We start from the raw sequence: 22812 nt of genomic DNA, 5'->3' as shown, positions 1-22812 counted from the left end.
TCCTGCTGCTCTTCTTTCCACATCCCCATCCACAGGTCACTGCCTCCCCCTCTCTCTCCTCTCTCAATCTCTCTCTCTCTTAACCTCCTCTCTTTCTCTTTTCTGGGACAGTCACAGCGGGGGCGAGGAGGTGGTGGGGCAGCTGGCACCACCCCCACCACGCTCCATATACTCCACATGCCTGTGACCTTTGATGTGACTGGACACGCAGTGCTGACTCCGCTGCTTGGAAACTTCCTTCTCAAGAGCAATTAGTCTTATTAAATATATGAATGATAAGTGTGTGTTATCCTCCGCATGCTGACGCTGGGAAAAGGGCCAGCTGTGCTGCCATCGTCTGTAAAAGACCACGTGTGGTGTTATAACATCGCTCTCCCAACAAAAGCTTGCTGTATTTCCAAAATGAAAATTAATTGTATGTCTTAAATGTACGTTAAGGTCATTAGCTTTTATTTAATATAATTTTGAATCATTCAATTGGCCAATTTATGACAAAATGCTCATATGATGTAAAGAGAAGAGGGTGTATTAAAAGGGTGTACCAAAAAATGTTTATTATACAGTAATGACACAATATAAAATCTGTGTAAAGACTTTTTAACATTCATTACCTCAGTTCTTTTAAGGCCCACACGTCTTGTATAAACATGAAACAAAATGGAACCCCCTGGAGCAGCTTAAGTCTAAGGTCACTGTGCCTAATGCCAGGTGTGAGCTGAAGACACATAAAGCCCACAGCAGTTTGCTGAAGAGAATTGGAGCCGTGTCCTCTGTAGCAGTGGAGAAAAATCCAATACCTCTGAGATGACTTAGTGTGGCTTTTCTGATCCAGAACTAATCATCCCACATCACCTGACCTCACTAATGTTAATGCAGCTATAGACCATCAACCTACGTTCACAATCTTCCCCAAACAATAAAAGCTGTTACTACAGTGAAGGAGGACGGACCCTCGTTTCTGAAGAACAGCTGGACGGGCAGCGAGAATGCTGATGTGGCTTGTTTTCTGGTAAATGTGCACAGATCTCAGCTCCAGTTAGAATGTAAAACAGAAATGGAATTGACAACACTTTCATAAAAAAGGAGTTGAAGTTGCCTACATCCCTCCGGCATGGAGTTTTATCTTCCATGTGGAAAGATCTGTCAGCAGTTCCTTTCTGCACTGTAATTAGACATCATGAATTAGTTGCTCTTCTGATTTTCGGTCATCCTCAACTGACTTTCAGGGCCCTAAATTAGACACACACCCAACAGCCAGCCAATTAAACAGGGCCAGTTGCTAAGAATTCAGCCACTGCCAACTGAGAAGCAGATGTGTTCCGACTTTCATTCTGACCACTGGATGGGTTTCCTGGTGCTTCACTTGCTTGACTTGACTTAGCAGTGGCTCCAGAATCTTCCTTATATTAAAAATTTCACAAAATGTCGAAGGTGGAGCTGATCATCACACTACTTTATAGTAGCTTCTATAAAAGTTCCCGTAGACAGTACATTGATTATTATTCAGTTGTATTTATTAAAAACAAATCATTCGTAACACTTGTTATACCAAACTACAAACTATAACCTTTATTTAGAACTGTGTTCTCAAGATGTTCATGGCCCCATGACTATAGTCTATGTACAGGGTGGGTCATTTATATGGATACACCTTAATAAAATAGGAATGGTTGGTGATATTAACTTCCTGTTTGTGGCACATTAGTACATGGGAGCAGCTGAAACTCTTCCCATTGAAAAAACAAAAGTTGGATCCAAAATGGCCGACTTCAAAATGGCCACCATGGTCACCACCCACCTTGAAAAGTTTCCCCCCTCCCATATACTAATGTGCCACAAACAGGAAGTTAATATCACCAACCATTCCCATTTTATTAAGGTGTATCCATATAAATGGCCCACCCTGTATATCTATATGTAGATATCTATATAGCATTGAAAATGCAAATATGACAGTGCTGATAAATAACCAACATATTGTTCAGCCCTGTTTGTAAATTCTCTTCTTCTACTCAGGTCTTTTCCCTCTTTTTATGAGGACTCACGTAACCCTTTCAAACATTAAGATGATGTTCTCAAAGTCAGAGAGTACAGTTATGAAAGAGGGGTGAGAATTATTTATTAAGTAATTACTGGGTCAGGGGAAGATGGAGGAAGGAGGGGGGACACCCCCAGGGGCACGGACTCTAACAAAGGAGGCTGTATAAAAGGCACATGCTTTAATACCATAATTAAAACCAAACAGACTAAATGCTTTGTACAAATGCTGCATGAGGACTTAGTGCTGCTTCACAGGAAAAGACAAGGGGCTGAATTCTGCATGACTGATGGAGTGCTGTATTGAAATAAGTGAGTGTAAAAGTGTAAAAGTCAGGGGACGAGTGGGAAGTCAGTCTTTCACCAGCTTATGCCAACTGTCCCCACCGCTTTACCGCTGACCCCACCAGCACGTATCTACCTCTGCCAGGATTCCACTTCCTGCCTAGCCATATTCCTCTGTGACCTCGGATAAAAAGCCAAGAGAGAAGAATCCAGCTCTAGTGCAACACAAAGACCAGTTCAAATTATTTTTATCTTTTGTATATACTCATATTTAAAAAAATTAGAGATTTTTTATAACACTTAATTGGTGCTTATATGCACATCTCATTCAGCAAATTCTTCAATGTTTTTGTTCCTTTTACTTTATTTCATATATTTTGTATTGAATACTGGCTAAAAGTCCAACACGTCTCTGTACTTCATATAATAACAGATACACAAAGCATTTATGGGTAGCAATCATGAGTGGCTATCAATTATATGACTGAGAATTCATTTGCATGCACTTAGTAATAGCAAGCATTTAACTTCATATTTGTAAAAAACGCTTTTCTAGGATCCTTCTAGTGTGGGTTTTCTCTTTTTGTTCACAAAATGTTTTACTGAAAATGGTGGAGAGCATTCAGCTTGAACTGCAAGTTCTTTTTTGAACATTAATGTTAAATCTGGAGGAACTCATTGTACTCTAGCGATCATGGCAGGTCTTCTTCAAGTCCGAGAAATAAAGGCCAGGTATTCTGAATCTCACTACCCTACAGAGCAACAAAACAAGACTCACGGAGCATAAAGTCAGGCAGTAGAATGGGCAGTCAGGCAGGCTGTCCCCCAGCCAGCAATGAGGGCTATCAGCGTCTGGATAACTGATCTCAAACCCCTTCATCCCCCCCGTTCCTAATCTCCCAGTCCAGGAACTGAAGGAATATGCTATAATTAGCCCCTTTGATCAGTGATGGCTTTCGAGAGAGTTACCTTCTAAAGGACTACCCACAGTTGGAAAGTGTACACAGCACCAGCAGTTAAAGAAAAGACTAACAGAGGAGAGGAAACACAGAAACAACAATAGAGTCAGAAAAAAGGTGACTTTATATCATTTAGATTTCTCATAATAACAATAGGACAGTCCTCTTAAACATAGCCATGTCAGTAGATATAATAAATTGCCATGTCTTAAAGCGGACGCCTAGCATTTTTGGGTAAATGCTGTTCTCTGATTTGTTTACGTTCAGAAGCTCCACAAAAAACAGGGGAAAAAAACGAATGTTGTTTTAATTACCACAGAAACTCATTTCGAGGTGTTTAGTTCTGTAGTAATTTAAGTCTGTGATAACCTTTGCGCAATTAGCATTCGCCTGAATTTAGAGTCCGTTCATTATCTGCTGCAAAAAAATAAATCAATAATTCCTACATATGTAGCAGGAATAGCGCAATATCCTCATCTTAGTTCATGCTTTTCAACATTTGGTAGTCTCTTTATTATCTAAAATCCTCCAAAATAACAGACTGGAGCGCTAGCACGTGATGTGGAAATATCCTCAGAACTTTTTAACAATGTTTATTTTTAATTAAAATTGTGAACATCGCCTTTAAACTTTTAGGAAGTAATTGTTAATAGTTGGTAATTACTATGGAACTGGAATGCTAAGTTATAAACTTACAGTTGTGTGCATTACATGTTTTATTGATTTTCATTATACTCTCATTCCAATTCTGTGAGTAAGTTAAACCTAAATAGATGCCACAGATTGTGCAAATTTCAACAATTCTTGCGCTTTAAAGGTGTGCAGAATGTGTGTTCTCTGAGAGTCATTGGAACAGACGCTTCCAAACATTTGTGCTGTATTAGAGCGAGGAATCAGAATCATATTCACTCATAGGGAATATTTTGGAAACCCCCGCCCCTCTCTCTCTTTTCCCAGCTGTTGTCAGAGAGGGGAGTGTTTGACAGACATGTCTGTCATTCTTCAAAACACTGACATTACACATAACGTAATGTGGCCTGAAGACATGAGGCTCAGCAGTGAGCTCTTTGGGATAAGAGTGGGCTCACTCTCCCCTCTAAGCCCTTCTTCTCTTACACACCTCGCTCTCTAATCTTTTGTTCCACTGCAGGCCATTATACACCAACAAAGCATGACACATTTCAGCCTCTGAGTATCATATAGAAAAGAAAACACAGAAACAAAGGAGCACATCCATCCTCAGGGTCATGTGAGTGTACATAAGGCAGAAAATACACAATCACACACACACAAAGGGAATGCCTGCTTTAACCCACTTTACCACTTTGAATCCAGGCCAGTATGGTACTGCACCTCCACTGTATGTGAAGTTAATGATAAACCTTAACAAACCTGAGCTAAATATCATTGCCTGGCAAAAACAGAGCATGTTGAAAAGAGGATTAGCTTCACACTCACCCCCGTGTTGGACGATGGTAAAAGCTAAACTCCTAAAATAACACTGGACCAGAGAAATAACCCAGTGCTTTCAGCTTTTAAACAAAATACTTACAAATCCTTGTGGGTAAAGCAGAACAAATAGGTTTTATGGGACAACTTCCTTTACGACATTTTATTGGCAACACTAGCACTAACAGTCCTGAAGTGAAAAGTGAAACGAATGAACACACTGTGGCACAATGCGGTGGATGTATGAAAATACAAATTTCGATTAACACTTTCCCAGAACGCAGGGTGTAAATCAGGGTTGAAGCGATATGATATTTTGGATCCGATACCTATTCTAAGTTTAAAAATCCAGGTGGGTAACAAGATCAGCCTACATCTGTTAATTAGTTATATTGGTTTATATAAATGAAACTTGATAGTGCTGGTAGGGCTCTAGTTCGTGCTGGGCGATATGACCACAAATCAATATCACCATTAATTTAATATTTTACCTGGATTACAATTAACAAACAATTATTTTGTTTTTGGTTTTAGTCTCAGTTCACTGATAGGGCTTGTACTGTAAATATGCTCTATTATTAAAGCTGGGATATTTTTTCTAATGTTGCTAGGAGCTTGTCAGTCGTTGTTTTAGCCGTAACTGCTTTTATTTTTATTTCTTTGCCATTGTTTTCACTCGACTTCTTTATGTTCTGTGTCGTCTTCACTGAAGTCAAAACATGTCCAAACAACAGACTTTTCTTTGGTTCTAGCTGCTCAAGTTGCTTGGTTCTTCTCCATGTGGCAGATTGGAAGGGAAAGAATCAAGTGACTAAGTGTGAGGTTGTAAGGTCCCAAAGAAGGCTGAACAGAATTAAAAGAAAAATCTGTTTAATTGATATAAGCAAGATTATGTTCATTAGAAGTTCTGAATGTTAATTTGAGATTAATTGCGCAGCCCTAGCTTTATTATAACATCTCTGATGTCTGGTTACCATCAGCACTTTTCCAAACAATTAAACAAAATAAACATTCACTGTTTGAATTACCACTGAAACTAATTTGGTATTCAAGTTGTTTAGTTCTGTACTAATTTATATCTGTGATAACTTTCACACAATTAGCATTCACCTGAAATATATCAATAATTCCCATCTATGGAGCAGGAATAGAGCAATATCCTTCAAAATGCCACTAACAAACTGGAGAGCTAGCGAATGGTGTGGAAGTATTTTTTTTTTAATTGTGAAAGTTGCCTTTATACATTTTAGGAAGTAATAATTTAGGAAATAGTTGGTAACTACTATGGAATTGGAATGCAGATTGTAAAACAGCATATTTTTTCAATTTATATTGAAATTTACACTTATTGTATGTGGTAATGTAGAAAAATTTATTGTTCCAATTTCTGACAAAAAAGTGACCTACCCAAGACATTTGGGAGCCACTGGGTTATCTAAATAAAATAAACATCAGACCCTACTGATATTCAGTGGCTCCTGACTTTTGATTCAGTGTATGGACAGATGACGACTGGGTCAGCCTTTAGAGAATGTTGCTCTTTCAGTTTAAAATAAAGCATTGTAAAATCCCAGAGCCATAGTGTCTACTACATTCCTACCAAAGTGTTCCAGCACTGGTTGCTTGGGCAACATAATTACATGTGGGGTGGCTGGGGTAAAGGGAAGGGGGGTGGGGGTGGAGGGGTGCAGGAGGAAACACACGGTGAGGGTTTCTGAGCTTTGCCACTATGCCATTATGGTCCTGTTTGAACCTTATACAGAATAAGCAGCTGAAGGGCTGTGGCCTAGCCGACCGCCTTTTCTCTCTCTCTTTCTTTCTCTCCTCTGGCCAAACCATATTCCTGCCAAGCCACTCGTTTCTGTACTTTGAAATCCAGCCTCTGCACTGAACAGTGTATATCATCTGCTTTCAGCGCTGCTGTTTTTAGCTCCCGATGCTCCTTCCATGCGCTGAAGCTGCGCAGAATGAGCGAAACATCATACGGCCCATATATTATTACATATTGTGATTGTAATATGAACCGGCAAACCGCACCAATGTCTGCGATGCTTCAGAACGCTCACCAAAATATCTCAGTGCAAAAAAGTAGACAGTGATAGGTGATCAGGAACTGCCTGATTTCTAAACAGCAATCACAGTTCTACGGGGAGTTTTAGTGAGATCATCCAGCAAAGCCCATAGCACAGAAGCAATTAGCATAGACAGCCCCACATGCAGCATTTATGAATCTGAGCTTGTGTTGTGACATTTAGGTTTTATGTGTGTAATCGTGTCCTTGAATGTTGAAGTCATTTGGTACCTGTGGTTAATCACGAAAAGCTAAAGGAGAAGTTAAACAGCTATAAACTGCCATTAATTCCCTATTGATTCAACTTTTATCCCAGACTGGGATAAGTCTCACATTTGGCTAATGGCTAAACGGTCATAAAAGCTGAAATCTGCTCAGGAATTTGAAGGTGGTAACTCTGCCCATCCAGCAGCAGATGCCAATGTCACACATTTCACTCCAACTCAAAGCAGTCAACCGTCCACCCTTAAACCCACTGCCAGGTCGATTAGATTACAGCAAGAGTCTTGATGACAGCTCCTGGGCATACTTGAAAAGTGGTTGATACCCGAGCTCCTCCCCACTCACTCCTCTCTTAAGCCTGAGAGGAGACGATATACTGAGAAGTTCATGTCACAGGGCAAGCAGTTTTTCAAGCAAATCTACTATATATGTATATATCATATACTTACACTGCAGTAAAACCCTATTTAACCTTAAGTACGTCTTCCTCAAAAAGGCTTATTTTAAAGTAGTTACTTTTCCAAGTGTAATTTATAATAATTTGCAGATTTGACTTGGAAGAAATCTACCCTAGAGACCTCAAGCACATCCACAAAACAACTAGAAAACAGGGCCATGCACCTTGTGTTATTATGTTAATGTTTCATTTAAGAAGATTCAGGCACCAACCGTTGAAATGTGTAACTATCTAAAGACTATCTAAAACATTTTGTAGGTTCTCTTGAGTAAAGTGCTCTAATCTACAATAAAGCTGGGCTGGGTCTGATTCTTTAGGAAACCTTGTAAAGTTGCTGTTTTGGAGATACATGTTTTTCTTTGGACAGCAACAAAGCCGGTATCTATCTGCTGCTCTTCAAACAAGCTCTGTGTCTCTTGATGACTCCTGGCCACCTACTGAGGGTTCTTTAAGAACTACTCAACCCAGCTGTGTCTGGCTTGCTCCATCCTTTAGCACGGCCAGGCTTCCGACGCAAGCACATCCTGCCCATCTCAAGATTATCCAAGCCAGTGAGCCCATTGAGGACCCCGCCCCAGGAGGAAACTGGAAACCCTCCCCATTCAACTGGGCAAGGTACAGCCTTTGCCTGCATTCAGAGAATGGCCACAGGGTCAGAGACAAGAGCCTGGAATTAAGACTGTGGCCTGGTTTCAAACCGCTCCAGGGAAAAGCTGCCAGTCCCACAGAGGCCTCCATCAGGACACCATTATTCAAAGACCAAGAGAGCCGAGAAAAAGCTGCGCGAGTTCAGTCACATCCTTCAGTGACTGAACACAGAGAGTGGACCTGAGCTGAACTGACCTTTAAAGCTCAGCTGGTAATCCACAATGTTGGTCTCAAAGTCTACAACATGGCCACGATGACCCTCCATTCTAATAAATCAATAAGTATCTATATATAAGTAATATATATATATATATATTTTTTTTTTCAATATTAATTTTTATTCCTAAAAATAGTTTTAGGTAAAAACATCCATAAAATTATGTCAATTATATCAAGTCAAGTTTACTGATTTATACTGTCAATCCTCATGCATTCGGAGGAATTAGAGTAAAGACAACTTGTCTTAACTGGCGTAGGGCACATGGACCCAACAGCCTCTATGTGAACTGATGGTTGTAAATAACTTCAAACCTGCTATGAAAGGGTTAGATAGGTGCCAAGTAACTTTTATAAATGCTGCAATACAGTAATGTCTTAATTATTACTCAGAAGTATGCATCTCATTTACCAATAATATCTATCTCACTACTCCACAGAACTCATTTTGGCTCCTTTTGTATTTAAAAGTATCCCTTGCAAAGAATGGGCTAGTCCTGGAAAAATCTAGTGGTCCCACAGAGGCCTCCATCAAAGAGCCGAGAAGCCGCAGCTTCAATCAGTAAATCCTTGAGCGACTAAAAACAGGGCAAACCCAAGCAGGCCAACTTGCTTATAGCTGACGTGGTAATCCTCAAACCTCAGAAAACAAGCAAATGCAAACAAGTCATGCACTTACTGGCTACTTCCAGCGAGGCGTTGTGGCTGACGGCTTCTCCGAGGTAGTTTCGGGCCACACAGACGTAGGATCCCTCGTCCGGTTTGCTGCGGCGGCCGTGGACTATTCTCAGGAAAAAGAGGGAGCCGCTGGGCAGCAGCATGCGGTGGGATCGAGGGTTGTCCCGGTCAGTCTCCACTCTTTCTCCATCCTTGTACCACTCCACGGTGGGTGTGGGCCGCCCCTCGGCCTTGCAGTTGAGGGTGGCAGGCTCGCCCTTGGACACGATCAGGTCGGAGGGGTGCTCCACGATGCGGGGCGGGGCGTCCTCCTGCCGCAGACGGGATCCTGGGAGACACAAAGAGGCAATGTGTTGAAATTCAGAATGGAAAGCTATAATTGTGACTATGGGTCAAACTAAGGCAAACTCAGGATGTGTCTCAATACCTAGTGAGCAGCCTTGCTCCCTATTGCCTACATAGACAGCTGTACAGATTGGCAGCATTTTAACCAAACTGATCTTTAAATCTCTCTGCTTAGACAGAGAGTAAACTTCGTATTTCAACTCATAAAGTTCAAAAAGAGGACTGTTGCAGCTGAGGGCAAGCTAGAGCATAAGTTGTTTACTTGGCTAGTTGAAACAATAGACTCACCCATTAATGCTAGTTAGCATGCTAATCTAAAACTAATAACTCAAATAAATTCATATCAAACGTCGTTTGATGGGCTCAAACAGAGCCTGTGTAGTCAGCCCACCTGGTATCGAGACAAAGCGCGAGAGACATCTTAGCACATTGTAAGGCACCGAGACTAAAAGTGATACAGCAAAGAGAGACGTGTTCAGACAGGGCTTTTCAAGGACACCCGGCACAGCTGCTGATGAAGCTAAATAACCTTCGCTGATCCAGTCTCTTTTTTGCCTTTCCCTTCACCGCACTCCTTCCCCTCACATACTTGCTTTGTATTCTTCAAATAAAGTCAAACCAACACACACAAAGCTCCTGTCCTGAAAATCTGCATTTTATATTAGGACCTACGCTGCTGCCAGCAATTAAGACAATAGGTTTCCACATTCACAAATCCACAATGTGACAAACTGCCACATGCACAAATGGATAAATCCCTTGGTGAAATAACAATTGTCCCTGGAAATAATGAGCATTGATTTAACACGGGACGGCTTCCAACTCGTTCTGTTTCTTCAGATTCTCCAAAAGCAGGAGCCGATGTTTTGGGGGTTTTTTTCCTGAAAGGGGAACACCAATGAGAATCTTGTTTCAGATCAGTGTGTGAAATAACAATGCAACATTTTCCATAGTTACTGGAAATAATGAGCAATTAATAAGGCACGACCGATCTCTCTCTCTCTCTCTCTCTCTCTCTCTCTCTCTCTCTCTCGCTCTCTCCCCCTTTGGATCTTCCAAAAGCAGGTGCTAATAATTCCCAGAGAAAGAGGAATAAACGGAGCCCACAAACAAAAGACTCTGTGAGGAAGCAGCTCACCCTCCAATTACAGTATCCTCTCCGCTCTTTGGAGTGCAGCAGAGCAACACTTTAACTATGCCACTGTCATTTTAGGGGGTTGCAACTTCCCTGATCAAAGGCGAGAAATGAGAAGAGAAGGGCGGAGTTAAGAGATAAGAAGAGTTCCAGAGAAATGCAACACTGCCAGAGAGAGAGAGACAGGCAAACTCACACACATGTAGTTGGGTGTGTGTGTGTGCTTGTTCCATAGAGGTCTAAACCAAGTCCATTCATGCTGTAAGGGGGATAAAATGTGGCTAAAATGAGAGCAGAAAGGTAATCTCTACGGCCACAGTGAAGTCATTACTTCGGTTCAGAGGCCAGTGAACTGCACCCACAAGACCTGGTTTATATGCAAATGAGCAGAGCATCTTTAAAGCTCTAAGGAACAGAGGCTTGTGTGTGTGTGTGTGTGTGTGTCACCACACTAGCCTTTAGAGTCCATTCAGCAACAATTAAATGAAGCAGGGATTAATTGGCAGTCCAGGGTCAGAATTCATTTAGCCGACAACCCACAGCCTAGCCATAAAGCTCATTCACACCTCCCCTCAAGCTCAACCCATCCCCCATCTCCTTTCCTTTCTCTCTCACACACACACACACGTTTGTATTCTAGCTTGTTAGGATTTGGGGTCACTAACTTTAAAACCCTTAACTTTTTGTTTTCGTTTTCCCTTTGAGAAAAAGTGTTTTCATGATGTACAGAGAAAAATGAAATGACATTTATTTTCACTAATAGATATTGAAATTAACAGAAGTTGTTTTTTTTCTCCTATTGTTAAGTTACATTACATTTTCCACATGAATCTAATGTGTCAGAGCCTGTGTCAGATCAGTTTTTGCAGCTGGAAATGTCCCGTGTGATTTACGCATGTGGTGGCACCTGTGCAGTGATACAGCATGATACTCCGGAACATTCCCGGCTCTATTCACACATGTGCTCACTTAAGACATAATTATTAGTCATGGCAGTTGTTCCGAGTCAAGTCTAGAAAGTTTCTGGGTCGCCCTGCTCAATGCCAAGTGTGGGCTAGAGGGGTGTAAAACATCCAGCTGTTTGGAACGATGGAGAACCACTCGAAGCTCAAAGTGGATTTTGTCTCAAAATTATCCAACATCAATATGTTATATCTGACCTTACTAATGTTACCGCGGTGAAATGCAAATTCTCTCAGAAAATAATCCAACAGCTCGTCCAAAATGTGCAGAAATCAGCAAACTCACACTCTGTGTGTGGAGGGAGCTTCCTCCTCTCCTTTGCTGCTGCTGCTGCAGACAGATCTGTCAGCAGAATGACACGCAACTAAATTCCAGCAGCACTCTCAGTCTTTTGACAGGATCGTCTGCTACAAAGCCTGTGAAAAGCTGACAGAACTCTTTTTTTACTGGTCTGTTTACTCTGACTTTGACTAAACGGCAGCAGCAGGTACAAGCCATTAGTTAAAGAATACAACCGTAACAAAACCCTGTGCTGTAACGTTTGTTTGGAAGTTTGCATATCCTTGGAGATAAAAAAAGAGGTGCGGTTGTTCATTAAAAAGTGCAGAGTCTCCAGTGTCTGGAACCCCAATTTTATCACTGCATTTGATCATCTCTGTCCCACAGAGACGTCTAGACACTGTAATTACTAGACATACAGGAGGAAAACAGGGACAAAGAAGAAGAGGACAAGATTCACGGAGGATATGCATACTGGGAAGCAGTTGGTGACGAAAAGAAGAGACGTTTAATTGAACAGTGTTGAAAAAATAATGAGCAAAAGCACTGAATGTGTCTGGACGCTCCAGCCGCCCAAAACACGCAATATTAACCCCCTTTTTCAAAACCTGCTGACATTCCTGCTTATGATCCCGAACACTAAAACATCAACAAAGCCATGTTCTTTTGTTAGCATGCACATACACACACACACACACACACGCACACCCACACACACACACACACACAGTTGTGTCCTGATCTTCAGCGCTCCAAAAGCCACTTGCACACTTCAAAAGAAAATACTGTATGTTTTATTCACAGCCCACTTTCAACTGCATACCATCCATCAGTTTCTCATTCACATCCTTGACACATCTGTAGGACAGAATTTAAAGTGCAGTTCAGGAAGCTGCATAGAAACGGAAGACACAGGACAATGGAGCTTTTTCAGCAAAAGGTGCCCGTTCCCTAAAATTGTCCTCGTTTTTTCTGTATGCGATGGTTTCTATTTTTGCAAGTCCTCCTTTTTGGCAGAGCCCTGTTGATATCTTGGTAAGCTGATAAAACTGGCCAACACAGTGGTACACAGTTGTGTCATCATCTTTTACTGTGACACCATATAAGGAACCTCAGGTGTTAGTCATGTTCATTCATTCATTCATTCATTCATTCATTATCTGTAACCTTTTATCCAGTTCAGGGTCGCGGTGAGTCTAGAGGATACCCACATTCACTCACACCTACGGACACTTTTGAGTTGTCAATCCACCTACGAACGTGTGTTTTTGGACTGTGGGAGGAAATCGGAGCACCCGGAGGAAATCGGAGCACCCGGAGGAAACCCACACAGACACAGGGAGAACACACCACACTCCTCACAGACAGTCACCTGGAGGAAACCCACGCAGACACAGGGAGAACACACCACACTCCCCACAGACAGTCACCCAGAGGAAACCCACGCGGACACAGGAAGAACACACCACACTCCTCACAGACAGTCACCCGGAGCAGGACTCGAACTCACAACCTCTAGGACCCTGGAGCTGTGTCTGCGACAGCTACCTGCTGCACCCACCATGCCGCCCTAGCCATGTTCACTTTTCTAAAAATGATGGTAATCTTGGTCATCACCTCCATCAGGCCTTGTGGTTTTTAACGGTCACCTGAGAGCTGTGAGAAAACTTACCACAGTGGCACACTATTTATATGAGTGTTTTCTGCATTCCTTCTGCTTATTTGAGTTGTTTAACAAAAGCTGAAAAGTATCAGACTATCAAAAGCTGATCAAAAGCTGATACGTCATTTTTATTTTCTGTCCTGTCCACACTAAAATCCAACTGCAGTAAAAGCTGTTTTAACATTCTTATTTCTCTTTGCTCAGTATTTCATCTTCTCTTCCACGTTCTTCTGCTTTCATCCACTTTGCCCCTGCATTTCCTTTATTTCTCTCTCCTCTCTCGTTTCAGTGAATGAGAGATGAGCTCATCACCCTCATGGTCTCAGCAGATGGGGGCTGAGAATTCTGCAGCTCAAATCTGATCGATCCACGCCTCTGGCAAGACTTGTATTTCTCCCATTCACACAGACACAGGCATGCACATACACACACAAACACACACACACCTACAATATTAAGCCAGTCAGCCTCCAGAATCTCAGTAAGAAGATCATTTAAAAAAAAGATCTATATATCTCCAGTGAAAGACTGATAAAAAGTGCATGTTGTCAGCAGAAGGCAACCTCTAACCCTAACCCTAACCCTAACCCTAAGCCTAGAATAAAATCCTCTAATTGTATGCAGTAAATATCACAGAGAAATACCATGAGCACCACATCACTCCTAAATTTCAACATGAGTCAATGTGAGAATAAAGTATCTGGGACCATTTCCATTGATCTGATCAGAAAACACTGACACCGTAAACGGCACAATCCCAGAGGAAAAGTGCACATGAAAATTTCTTCATCTTATATTTATACGTCATATATTCATTCCTTCATTCATTATCTGTAACCCTTATCCAGTTCAGGGTCACGGTGGGTCCAGAGCCTACCCGGAATCATTGGGCACAAGGCGGGAATACACCCTGGAGGGGGCGCCAGTCCTTCACAGGGCAACACACACACACACATCACTCACACACTCAAACCTACCAATCTACCTACCAATGTGTGTTTTTGGACCTTGTTTTGGGAGGAAACGGGAGCACCCGGAGGAAACCCACGCAGACACAGGGAGAACACACCACACTCCTCACAGACAGTCACCCGGAGGAAACCCACGCAGACACAGGGAGAACACACCACACTCCTCACAGACAGTCACCCGGAGGAAACCCACGCAGACACAGGGAGAACACACCACACTCCTCACAGACTGTCACCCGGAGGAAACCCACCCGGAGCGAGACTCGAACCCACAACCTCCAGGACCCTGAAGCTGTGTGACTGCGTGTGCCACCATGCCGCCCCATTTCATATACTCCATACTCATATTTCACACCGAAAGCTAAAACGATTGGAGAAATCATAAAAAGTCTCTCTTTTTTGTAATTAAACTAAAAGCAATTAAACTGTACCCTTCAGGACAAACTCACTGATAGAATGTGTACTCTGAAATGAGTCGTTCTGCCCGACTATGTACTGTATACTGATATACATGATGTACTAATTATAAAATAATGAATATTATTATTCTTTATATTATTATAAAAGAATAATTCTTTTCAGTGAACATTGCTCATTCACAAAGTGTGTCAACTGCAACAGCACAAGTTTACACAGAGCCACTGGTCTCTTTCCGAGGTAAACTTTCCTCAGAAAACACAGAGAACAAAGGAAGAGTGGTAACAGTGCATTAACCAAAAGTGAATAAAGAGAATAACACATAGCTCCTGGCACCGAAAAACAGCTTTTCACTAATGACAGTTAATGCCAATGCCTTCCACAGACTAATCAATAGCAAAGCAGCGTGCGTACATGGTGTGTGTGGAAAAAAACGTAGTTTGTGGAGCGTAGCTGGGTCACAGAGGGAGATAGCAGAGTGAAATCAGTGTGGCGAGCTCATCCCTCACACCACGGGTCTTTACAATTAAAAACCCAACAGACCCTCCAGTCACATTCATGCAAATGACATTTTATTACTATCTACCCTTAACATAATGAATCTACCGAATCTGCTTTGTCAAAAGAGAGAGGGGTGGTAGAGAGAGAGAGAGAGAGAGAGGGGTGAGAGAGAGAGAGAGAGAGAGAGAGAGAGAGAGAGAGAGAGAGAGAGAGAGAGAGAGAGAGAGAGAGAGAGAGAGAGAGAGAGAGAGAGAGAGAGAGTGAGAGAGAGAGAAAGAGAAAGAGACAGTAGTTCTAATAAGTTCAGGTCCAGTGCCTGTGTCAGCTTCAAATGGAAATGAGTTTCCTTTCAGTCTTCTCTGTCAATGAGGATTTCTTGGCTTTAAAACAGACAGAGGGTGCCAAAAAATCTCCACCATCCAGATAGACCCTTAGAGCAAGGTTATACAGAAGATATGTGTGTGTGTGTGTGTGTGTGTGTGTGTGTGTGTGTGTTTCCCCTGTAGCAAAAACAGTTTCAGGTAATTGTATCTGGTTTTATCATGACCTCAGCTCTGATCAAACACACAGGACACTTACGCACCAATGAGTCACCCACTGTTCAACACCCAAACCTTGCCTCATTCTTCCTCACCTTTAAACAAGCTTTAATTTAAGGGTGGATGGGTGACATGAGAAAATGTAACATCACAATACTCTGAGATACCATGAGCATCGCAATATTACCTTTACTGCCATATTATAAACAACAAACCTGATCTGTAATGGACTTTATCTCCAATTAGGTGCTTGTTACTCCGTGTTACAAATTCACAAACCTCAGGTAACAGTGCTGCTGTCCACATCCGAAACTAGAGTTTTATAGCAGGAACACCACATTACCAATAGAAGCGTTTACACAAGACTCCTGACGCTACTTCTGCCAACAAGTTTACCAATCAAAAGTTTGGACCTGTTCTTATTCAGTGTCTGTGAAGAGTTCTATCAGTGTGTGAAGAGTGGGAGAAGAGGGTTGCATTGACAATCCAACACAACGGGCAGCACTTTGAACACATTTTATAAGTGGTCAGAAACTTGAAAATAACTTATGAAAGAATAAAGTTACGTTAAAACAAAGAATTTCTTGTGAAATTCCCAATATGTTTGATGTGTCACATGACCCTCTTCCCATTGAAAAAACAAAAGTTAGAACCAAAATATCCGACTTCAAAATGGCCGCCATGGTCAACACCCATCTTGAAAAATTTCCCCCCTTCCATATACTAATGTACCACAAACAGGAAGTTAATATCACCAACCATTCCCATTTTATTAAGGTGTATCCATATAAATGGCCCACCCTGTATATATATATATATATATATATATATATATATATATATATATATATGGAATACCACGCCTTACCCTGTATTTATGATGCATGATTCAAGTACCGACTACACCTGCTGACTCTACAAAGTGTAATAAGTCATATGTAATTTAGCACAATAATGATAACGCACTGTCATTTTATATCTACTTTAAATCACACTGAAGTCTTCTGTCGTGGCTGAAACAGAGCCCAGCCAAGTGACTGGCTGTTTCTCCAGGGCTGAGTAAAGCAGCCCAGCAGGAACTCCGATAGCAGTATCAGAGCCTAGATAAGAGTAGAGAGGGTGGCAGGTTTTGGCCTATCTCTAACACCATTAATCTGCGATTAGCAGCTCGTTTAGTGCGATTTATGACCATGATAAGCTCAGGGTGCGCCTGTAGGCAGCACGGCAACACTTACGTCAGCCATATAAAAGTTTTAGTGCTGCCCCGTAAAAAATAGGAGAGGGCAGATTGTGTTGAGAGTTCACGTCCTCAGACTTTGATCAACAAATTAAAGTTAAATTCAACACAAAGCACCGTGTATACATTCAGATGTTCAAGATGTTTTAGGATTGGACGTTTGATAGCTTTCAAATTTCCCAGTTTATTCTTCACATTTGCATAATTAGAAAAACAATTCAACAATTCCTTATAGAATGATCAACTGAAAGATCGTGTCTGAGGAATACCAGACCTGATCAAATGGCCCATGTACGCCCTGTTAATGAGACTCTATTTAACACTGTGTGATGTTACTCCTTTGGCTCCTTTGTTAATGTCAGAGTTCCAGAGACTTTATAAAGAGTTCTTTATACTCCCAATGTCATAAATACAACCCTGACCTAACGACACACCAGTCTGGCTGAAACCTGAGGCCTGAGTGAAAGGTTCCCATCTGGGACAATGTGGGGCCATCGAAACGGAGATGGTCCACAGAGGAAAAAGGTCTCGGTCAGCTGTGTAAGGGATCGGGGGTGTCCCGTTGCGATGAGGGTCAGCAGCGGACCAGGAGGGATCTCCTCTGGGAGGCCATGGACCATCCCGCCTGCAGGGCCCCGAAGTCTCTGATGAAACAATGGAGGCAGTCTTTTTTCTGCCCCTCCAGCTGCAGCCCCTCTCTACAGACACCTCAACACAGATGGAGACTAGCCTGAGAGGAGATATGGTCATTCACTTTCTTTCCAACTGAAGGCAAACAAATAAAGAAGTCTGTTTAAAGTTTGAGGAGTAAAAGCAGGTTATTCTGGTGAGATTCTGGAGGAGGAAGCGCAGCATCGTTCAGGTCGCAGCTACAAGTGCATGCACTGTTTTTTCGCAGCATAAATACACCACAGCTCCACGCTGCGCTGCAACAGGCATAAAAAGTGATGCTCAAGTTGCACTGTATTCTCTCACACCACACATGGCCCTAACATTAAAGTCTAAGCAAACGCTGAAAGAAAAAACAAAAATGATTCCATAAGGAACTGATCTTTCAACTCAGATATAACTCATGGGGTGGGTGATGAAGATGAAGAAAAATATACAAAACACCATATATTCGTGTGCGAAGTAAAGTGTAGTAATGTGGTTTATATCTTTACATTATGTGCTTCACATGGTTCGTTATGGTAACAGTTCATTAGCAGGATGGGCCTTGTAAAGGGCTGGGCATTCAGAACTTCTAATCGACATAATCTTGCCTATATCAATGATATCAATTTTGTTAATTCATTAATTAATTTTTTATTCTGTTATGTCCCCACTGTGTTCATGTACTGTCCCATTAAAACAACACTACCACATTGTAGTCATGTGATTCTGCCCGTATCTGCCACATGGAAGCAACATGAAGGAGAACCTAAACGCTTAGGCCGACCGATCAACTTGAGCAGCTTGTACCAAAGAAAAACACAGCGTCTGTGGTTTGGACGTGTTGTGTTTTGACTTTAATTAAGACAACACTGAACAAAAAGTAGTCGATTGTAAACACTGACAAAATAAAAACAGTGCTCAAAACAGTGCTCAAAAAACAAGAGAGGAACAGGCTCCTAGCTACATTAGAAAAAAAGTATCCCAGCTTTAATACTGGAGCATAACTGAAGTGGAGTCACTGAACTATGAGGGTAAATAAATAAAAAACAAAACAAATTATCGTTCACTAACTGTAATCATGGTGAAATGTGGCGCAGCAGGTAGTGTCGCAGTCACACAGCTCCAGGGGCCTGGAGGTTGTGGGTTCGATTCCCGCTCCGGGTGACTGTCTGTGAGGAGTGTGGTGTGTTCTCCCTGTGTCCGCGTGGGTTTCCTCCGGGTGCTCCGGTTTCCTCCCACAGTCCAAAAACACACGTTGTAGGTGGATTGGCAACTCCAAAGTGTCCGTGTCTGTGTTGCCCTGTGAAGGACTGGCGCCCCCTCCAGGGTGTATTCCTGCCTTGTGCCCAATGATTCCAGGTAGGCTCTGGACTGGATAAGCGGTTACAGATAATGAATGATATTGATTTGCGCTCATATCGCCCAGCACTAGTCTTGTACTTATTCACAATATAACCAGTGATACACATTCAGTAGACTACAGTAGACTATTCTACATAATCTGCTTTAAAGACCACCCAGTGACATTATGACAAACCCCTGATAAAAAACAATGAAAGGGCAATTCCACCAATATTCATATTTCTGCATTAGATTGTTTGTGTGTTTGATTAGTTCCCCTCACTTCCATTTTAGAGATCATTAGAGTCTAATTTCCAGTGGTTATAAAATGGATATAAATATGCCCTTAATGGAAGCATAGAAATTGTTTTATTAAAGTTATGACCCAAAATAGGTGCATGCAGGGTGTTATAAAGCAAAGTACTGTCCCAAGAAATATTCAACATCTCTCTGTTGGATTTTAATAAAATATCTTTGGGCTTCATCTTATAAAAAACCCCTTCCAGTCATCAATTAAACTCAAGAAATAAAAATTCCTAATGCCTTAGACGTGCTTAAGACGTGACTACACTTTCGCCATCATTCAGTATGCATGGAGCTATGAATATGCAATTAGCTCTTGCCTCTATATTCACTCGCTGCTCCACTGTGTGCCTGCAGCTCAGAAGCTTCACCAGGTTGACAGGATTGGTTGCTTAAGTTTGTGAAGTCAGAAATCCAGGCTGTCTGAATTTGCACGCTCACCCATGGCATTGACGGCTTACTTCACACATAACATATAACCCATCTTAATAAGTTACTTATCAAGTGGTGACCAATCGATGCGACGTCCAAAATGCGTTTTATACAAGTAATTTACTTCGGGACCAATTAATAACGTCAATTGACGTCCAAAATACGTCTAATAGTCGTCTTTTCAATGTCTGTGTTTGGACATTTTTTCAAATTTCATTTTCAACCTTAAGAGAACGTTGACTAGATGGCAGTCATTGCGTTATTTCAATGTTGAATCAACGGCTAAATGTTTAATGGGAAGCAATACCACATGGACATTTTAAACAAGGTTAAATACTAGATTTTCACTGGAGGGTGCTTCAACAAACCCACTGAAATGTGCTTGCATTCTGAATAACAATGAATCCAACAATAAATGCTGCATGGAGCTGTTAATACAAAAAATAAAAGTCCTGGAAGTTCATTCCTAAAAACCACTGCATTTCACTCACAGTTCAACTCTCCTTCAACTTTACAACACTTTATAAAACACACAGCAAGTGCTTATATTGCACAATATCGGATTCTAAATTGTGATAATGCAGTGCTCATAATGCATCACCCAGCGCATGAAAAAAGGAGCACCTCCCATTCCCCCTTCATTAATAATTTAGCCAAGAGCACCGTGGCCCAGGATGAGGAAGGTTCCAGCAGAAGGACCGTGCCGCTGTGCTGCTCATTAGGAAGAGTGTGGTGCATATGTGTGTGTGTGTGTGTGTGTGTGTGTGTGTGTGTGTAGAAGCAGCAGATGGACTATTGCAGACTGTATGTGTGTGAGTGAGTGAGTGAGGGAACGAGAGAGAGAGAAAGAGAGAGAGAGAGAATGGCTTGTCACTCGTCCTGCCGTCAACAGCAATTACAACAGCCGCCACGTACAGTCGCTCTTTAGCCTGTCTATCTGTGTGAAAACATCTCGATTCTCACGGGACAAAAAAACCCAAGATGATGTACACAATTAAATCAGAGAAAAGACGTGGGCCAGGAGAATCAGACAGGCTGTGTGTGTGTGTGTGTGTGTGTGTGTGTGTTCCGCAGATTTACAGGCACACTGGGAAATGTGTGAATGAAGTGTACCACCAATTACATCTTGTTTTTGTTTCCTTGTCAGATCTAATTCAAGGATGTTTCGACCATAGTCTCCGTCATATGTTAGTGTTTTCAGAAAAACAGAAAACCACAGAGAACGGCTAAATCAAGGCGCTGGAACACCTTCTGTGCAAAATGGATTATACTTCTGAGACATAACTTCATGTATAATGTACAAGTATGACATCGCTTCTCAAACCCTGACTTTCTCACTCGTTCTCTTTCAGGTGAATAGCTCCTCAGTGGCTCCCTACTCGGATGATTCTAGAAAAATGCTTATTGGATATTGAACCTTTACGTTTGTGGTGTTTTTAACAATGCCCAGGAAGCATAATTGGTTCCCCTGAAAAGCAATGCTTGAAAAAGAAAACTGAATGTGTGAAGACTGAATAAAAATTCACACGTTTTTGCGATTTGTCATCAGTTAAAATGTTGGAACCTTCATGTTCTTTAAACTTTTAAAAACGTTCATCAAAGTCACACGTCCAATATAAGCCAGGGGTCTTTAAAGAATCATCTCTGAAGTTTCCTTAGTAGTATTAGGACAGTAGAACTTTTTGAGGTTCTTCACATACCCCTTACGAATATGGCTCTATGAAAGCAAACCCAATAAGAGGTTTTTAGAAGTTCTGTAGCGCATAGAACTAAAAGTACTTTCACCGCACCTTTCTTTTAAGAATGTGTTTTACAGTATGGCCTGCACTGAAACATTAATAAACCAAGAGTAGATGTGAGTTTCCCAAGGACACACTGTCTCCCTGCCGCAGCTCAGAGCTCGTCACACCTCTCACGGAGAAGAGAACTTGACCCTAGCCCTCACTTGGCATCATGAGCTCGAGGAAGAATATGGCTCTCAGGGCTCAATGCCAAGAACCAGAAGAGCCTCTGTACGGCTGCCAGAGTCCCAGAGCTCCACAAGCCGACAGGAAGAAAAAAATCAAACGCCTTTTAAATATCATTTAGTAGATGGCAGATGTGATAGCAGTGGAATGGGAGGCTAGGTTACGCTGGAGCACTTATCAGATGACTTGTACTTAGTCATCTACAAAGAGCTGAGAACGCAAGGACGTGGAGGAGATGGTGAGCCTGGACTCGGTTTTACTTTACGATTCCGTGTTGAGGATAGTGTTAATGTTTTAACATCCTCGAGAGACTTTGTCCAAAGAGCTGATTGCTCAACCTGCTTTTTACTGCTTCTCTGAAGGGGGTTTCCATGCAGTGAATGAACTAAAGCACTGACAGACCAGTGCTTTTTCCCCCTGCATCTAGTACATCCACAACCACCAGGGGTTTTGAGAAAAACAGAGGTGATATATTTTTCATTTCATAAGTTTCACTTCTTTTTCTTAATTTTTCTCTATCTTTATGAAAGTGGATCTTACCTCTAATCTCTAATCTAACGACTGAAAATGGTTTTGAACTGATCGGCCATTTGGAGAGGAAATTAACTTAAGAGTGGTCTCTTTATTCAGCCCTGTACACGAGTGAAATCAAACCTTCAGCTCATTTAAGCAAATACAATAGGACCACGATACAAAATTCTTCTCAGTTCTATGGGAACAAAGTGCTCCGAAGCAAATTGCAGATGGCTCAGGGGTGCTGCAAATTTCACAGGGTCCTGAAGTACTTGTTAAATTAATGATTTAGGTTAGGTGGAACCCAGGAAATTGGCTGAGTTTGGCCCACAGCAGCCTTCCCAATTCACCATTAACTACATCTCTTAATGCCAGTGAGCTCATTAAAGGCTCGGCCTGCTCTATAATGGACGCTGATTTCTGCAGATCTATAATTACAGAGCGCTATCACTGCAAGCATTTAACTGAATGTCGTTTCTCCCCTGAGGACGTCACCTCCAAAAAGCTGACATTTCCTTGTCTATTGAAAT

General features: G+C 41.8%; 1 protein-coding gene across 3 annotated transcripts in view; it reads right to left on the bottom strand.

The window, feature by feature from the left end:
- The window catches only part of robo1 (roundabout, axon guidance receptor, homolog 1 (Drosophila)), a 281736-nt gene that overhangs the window by 137722 nt on the left and 121202 nt on the right, over positions 1-22812 (bottom strand). For all 3 annotated transcript variants that reach the window (XM_066660266.1, XM_066660275.1, XM_066660283.1), the window contains one exon: positions 9024-9350. In XM_066660266.1, coding sequence (XP_066516363.1) covers positions 9024-9350 — 327 coding nt within the window. The remainder of the gene's footprint in view (positions 1-9023; positions 9351-22812) is intronic.

This window comes from Hoplias malabaricus, chromosome 1, assembly GCF_029633855.1.
Source record: "Hoplias malabaricus isolate fHopMal1 chromosome 1, fHopMal1.hap1, whole genome shotgun sequence".
Classification (NCBI taxonomy): Eukaryota; Metazoa; Chordata; class Actinopteri; order Characiformes; family Erythrinidae; genus Hoplias; species Hoplias malabaricus.
This window is presented reverse-complemented; position numbering and strand designations above follow the sequence as displayed.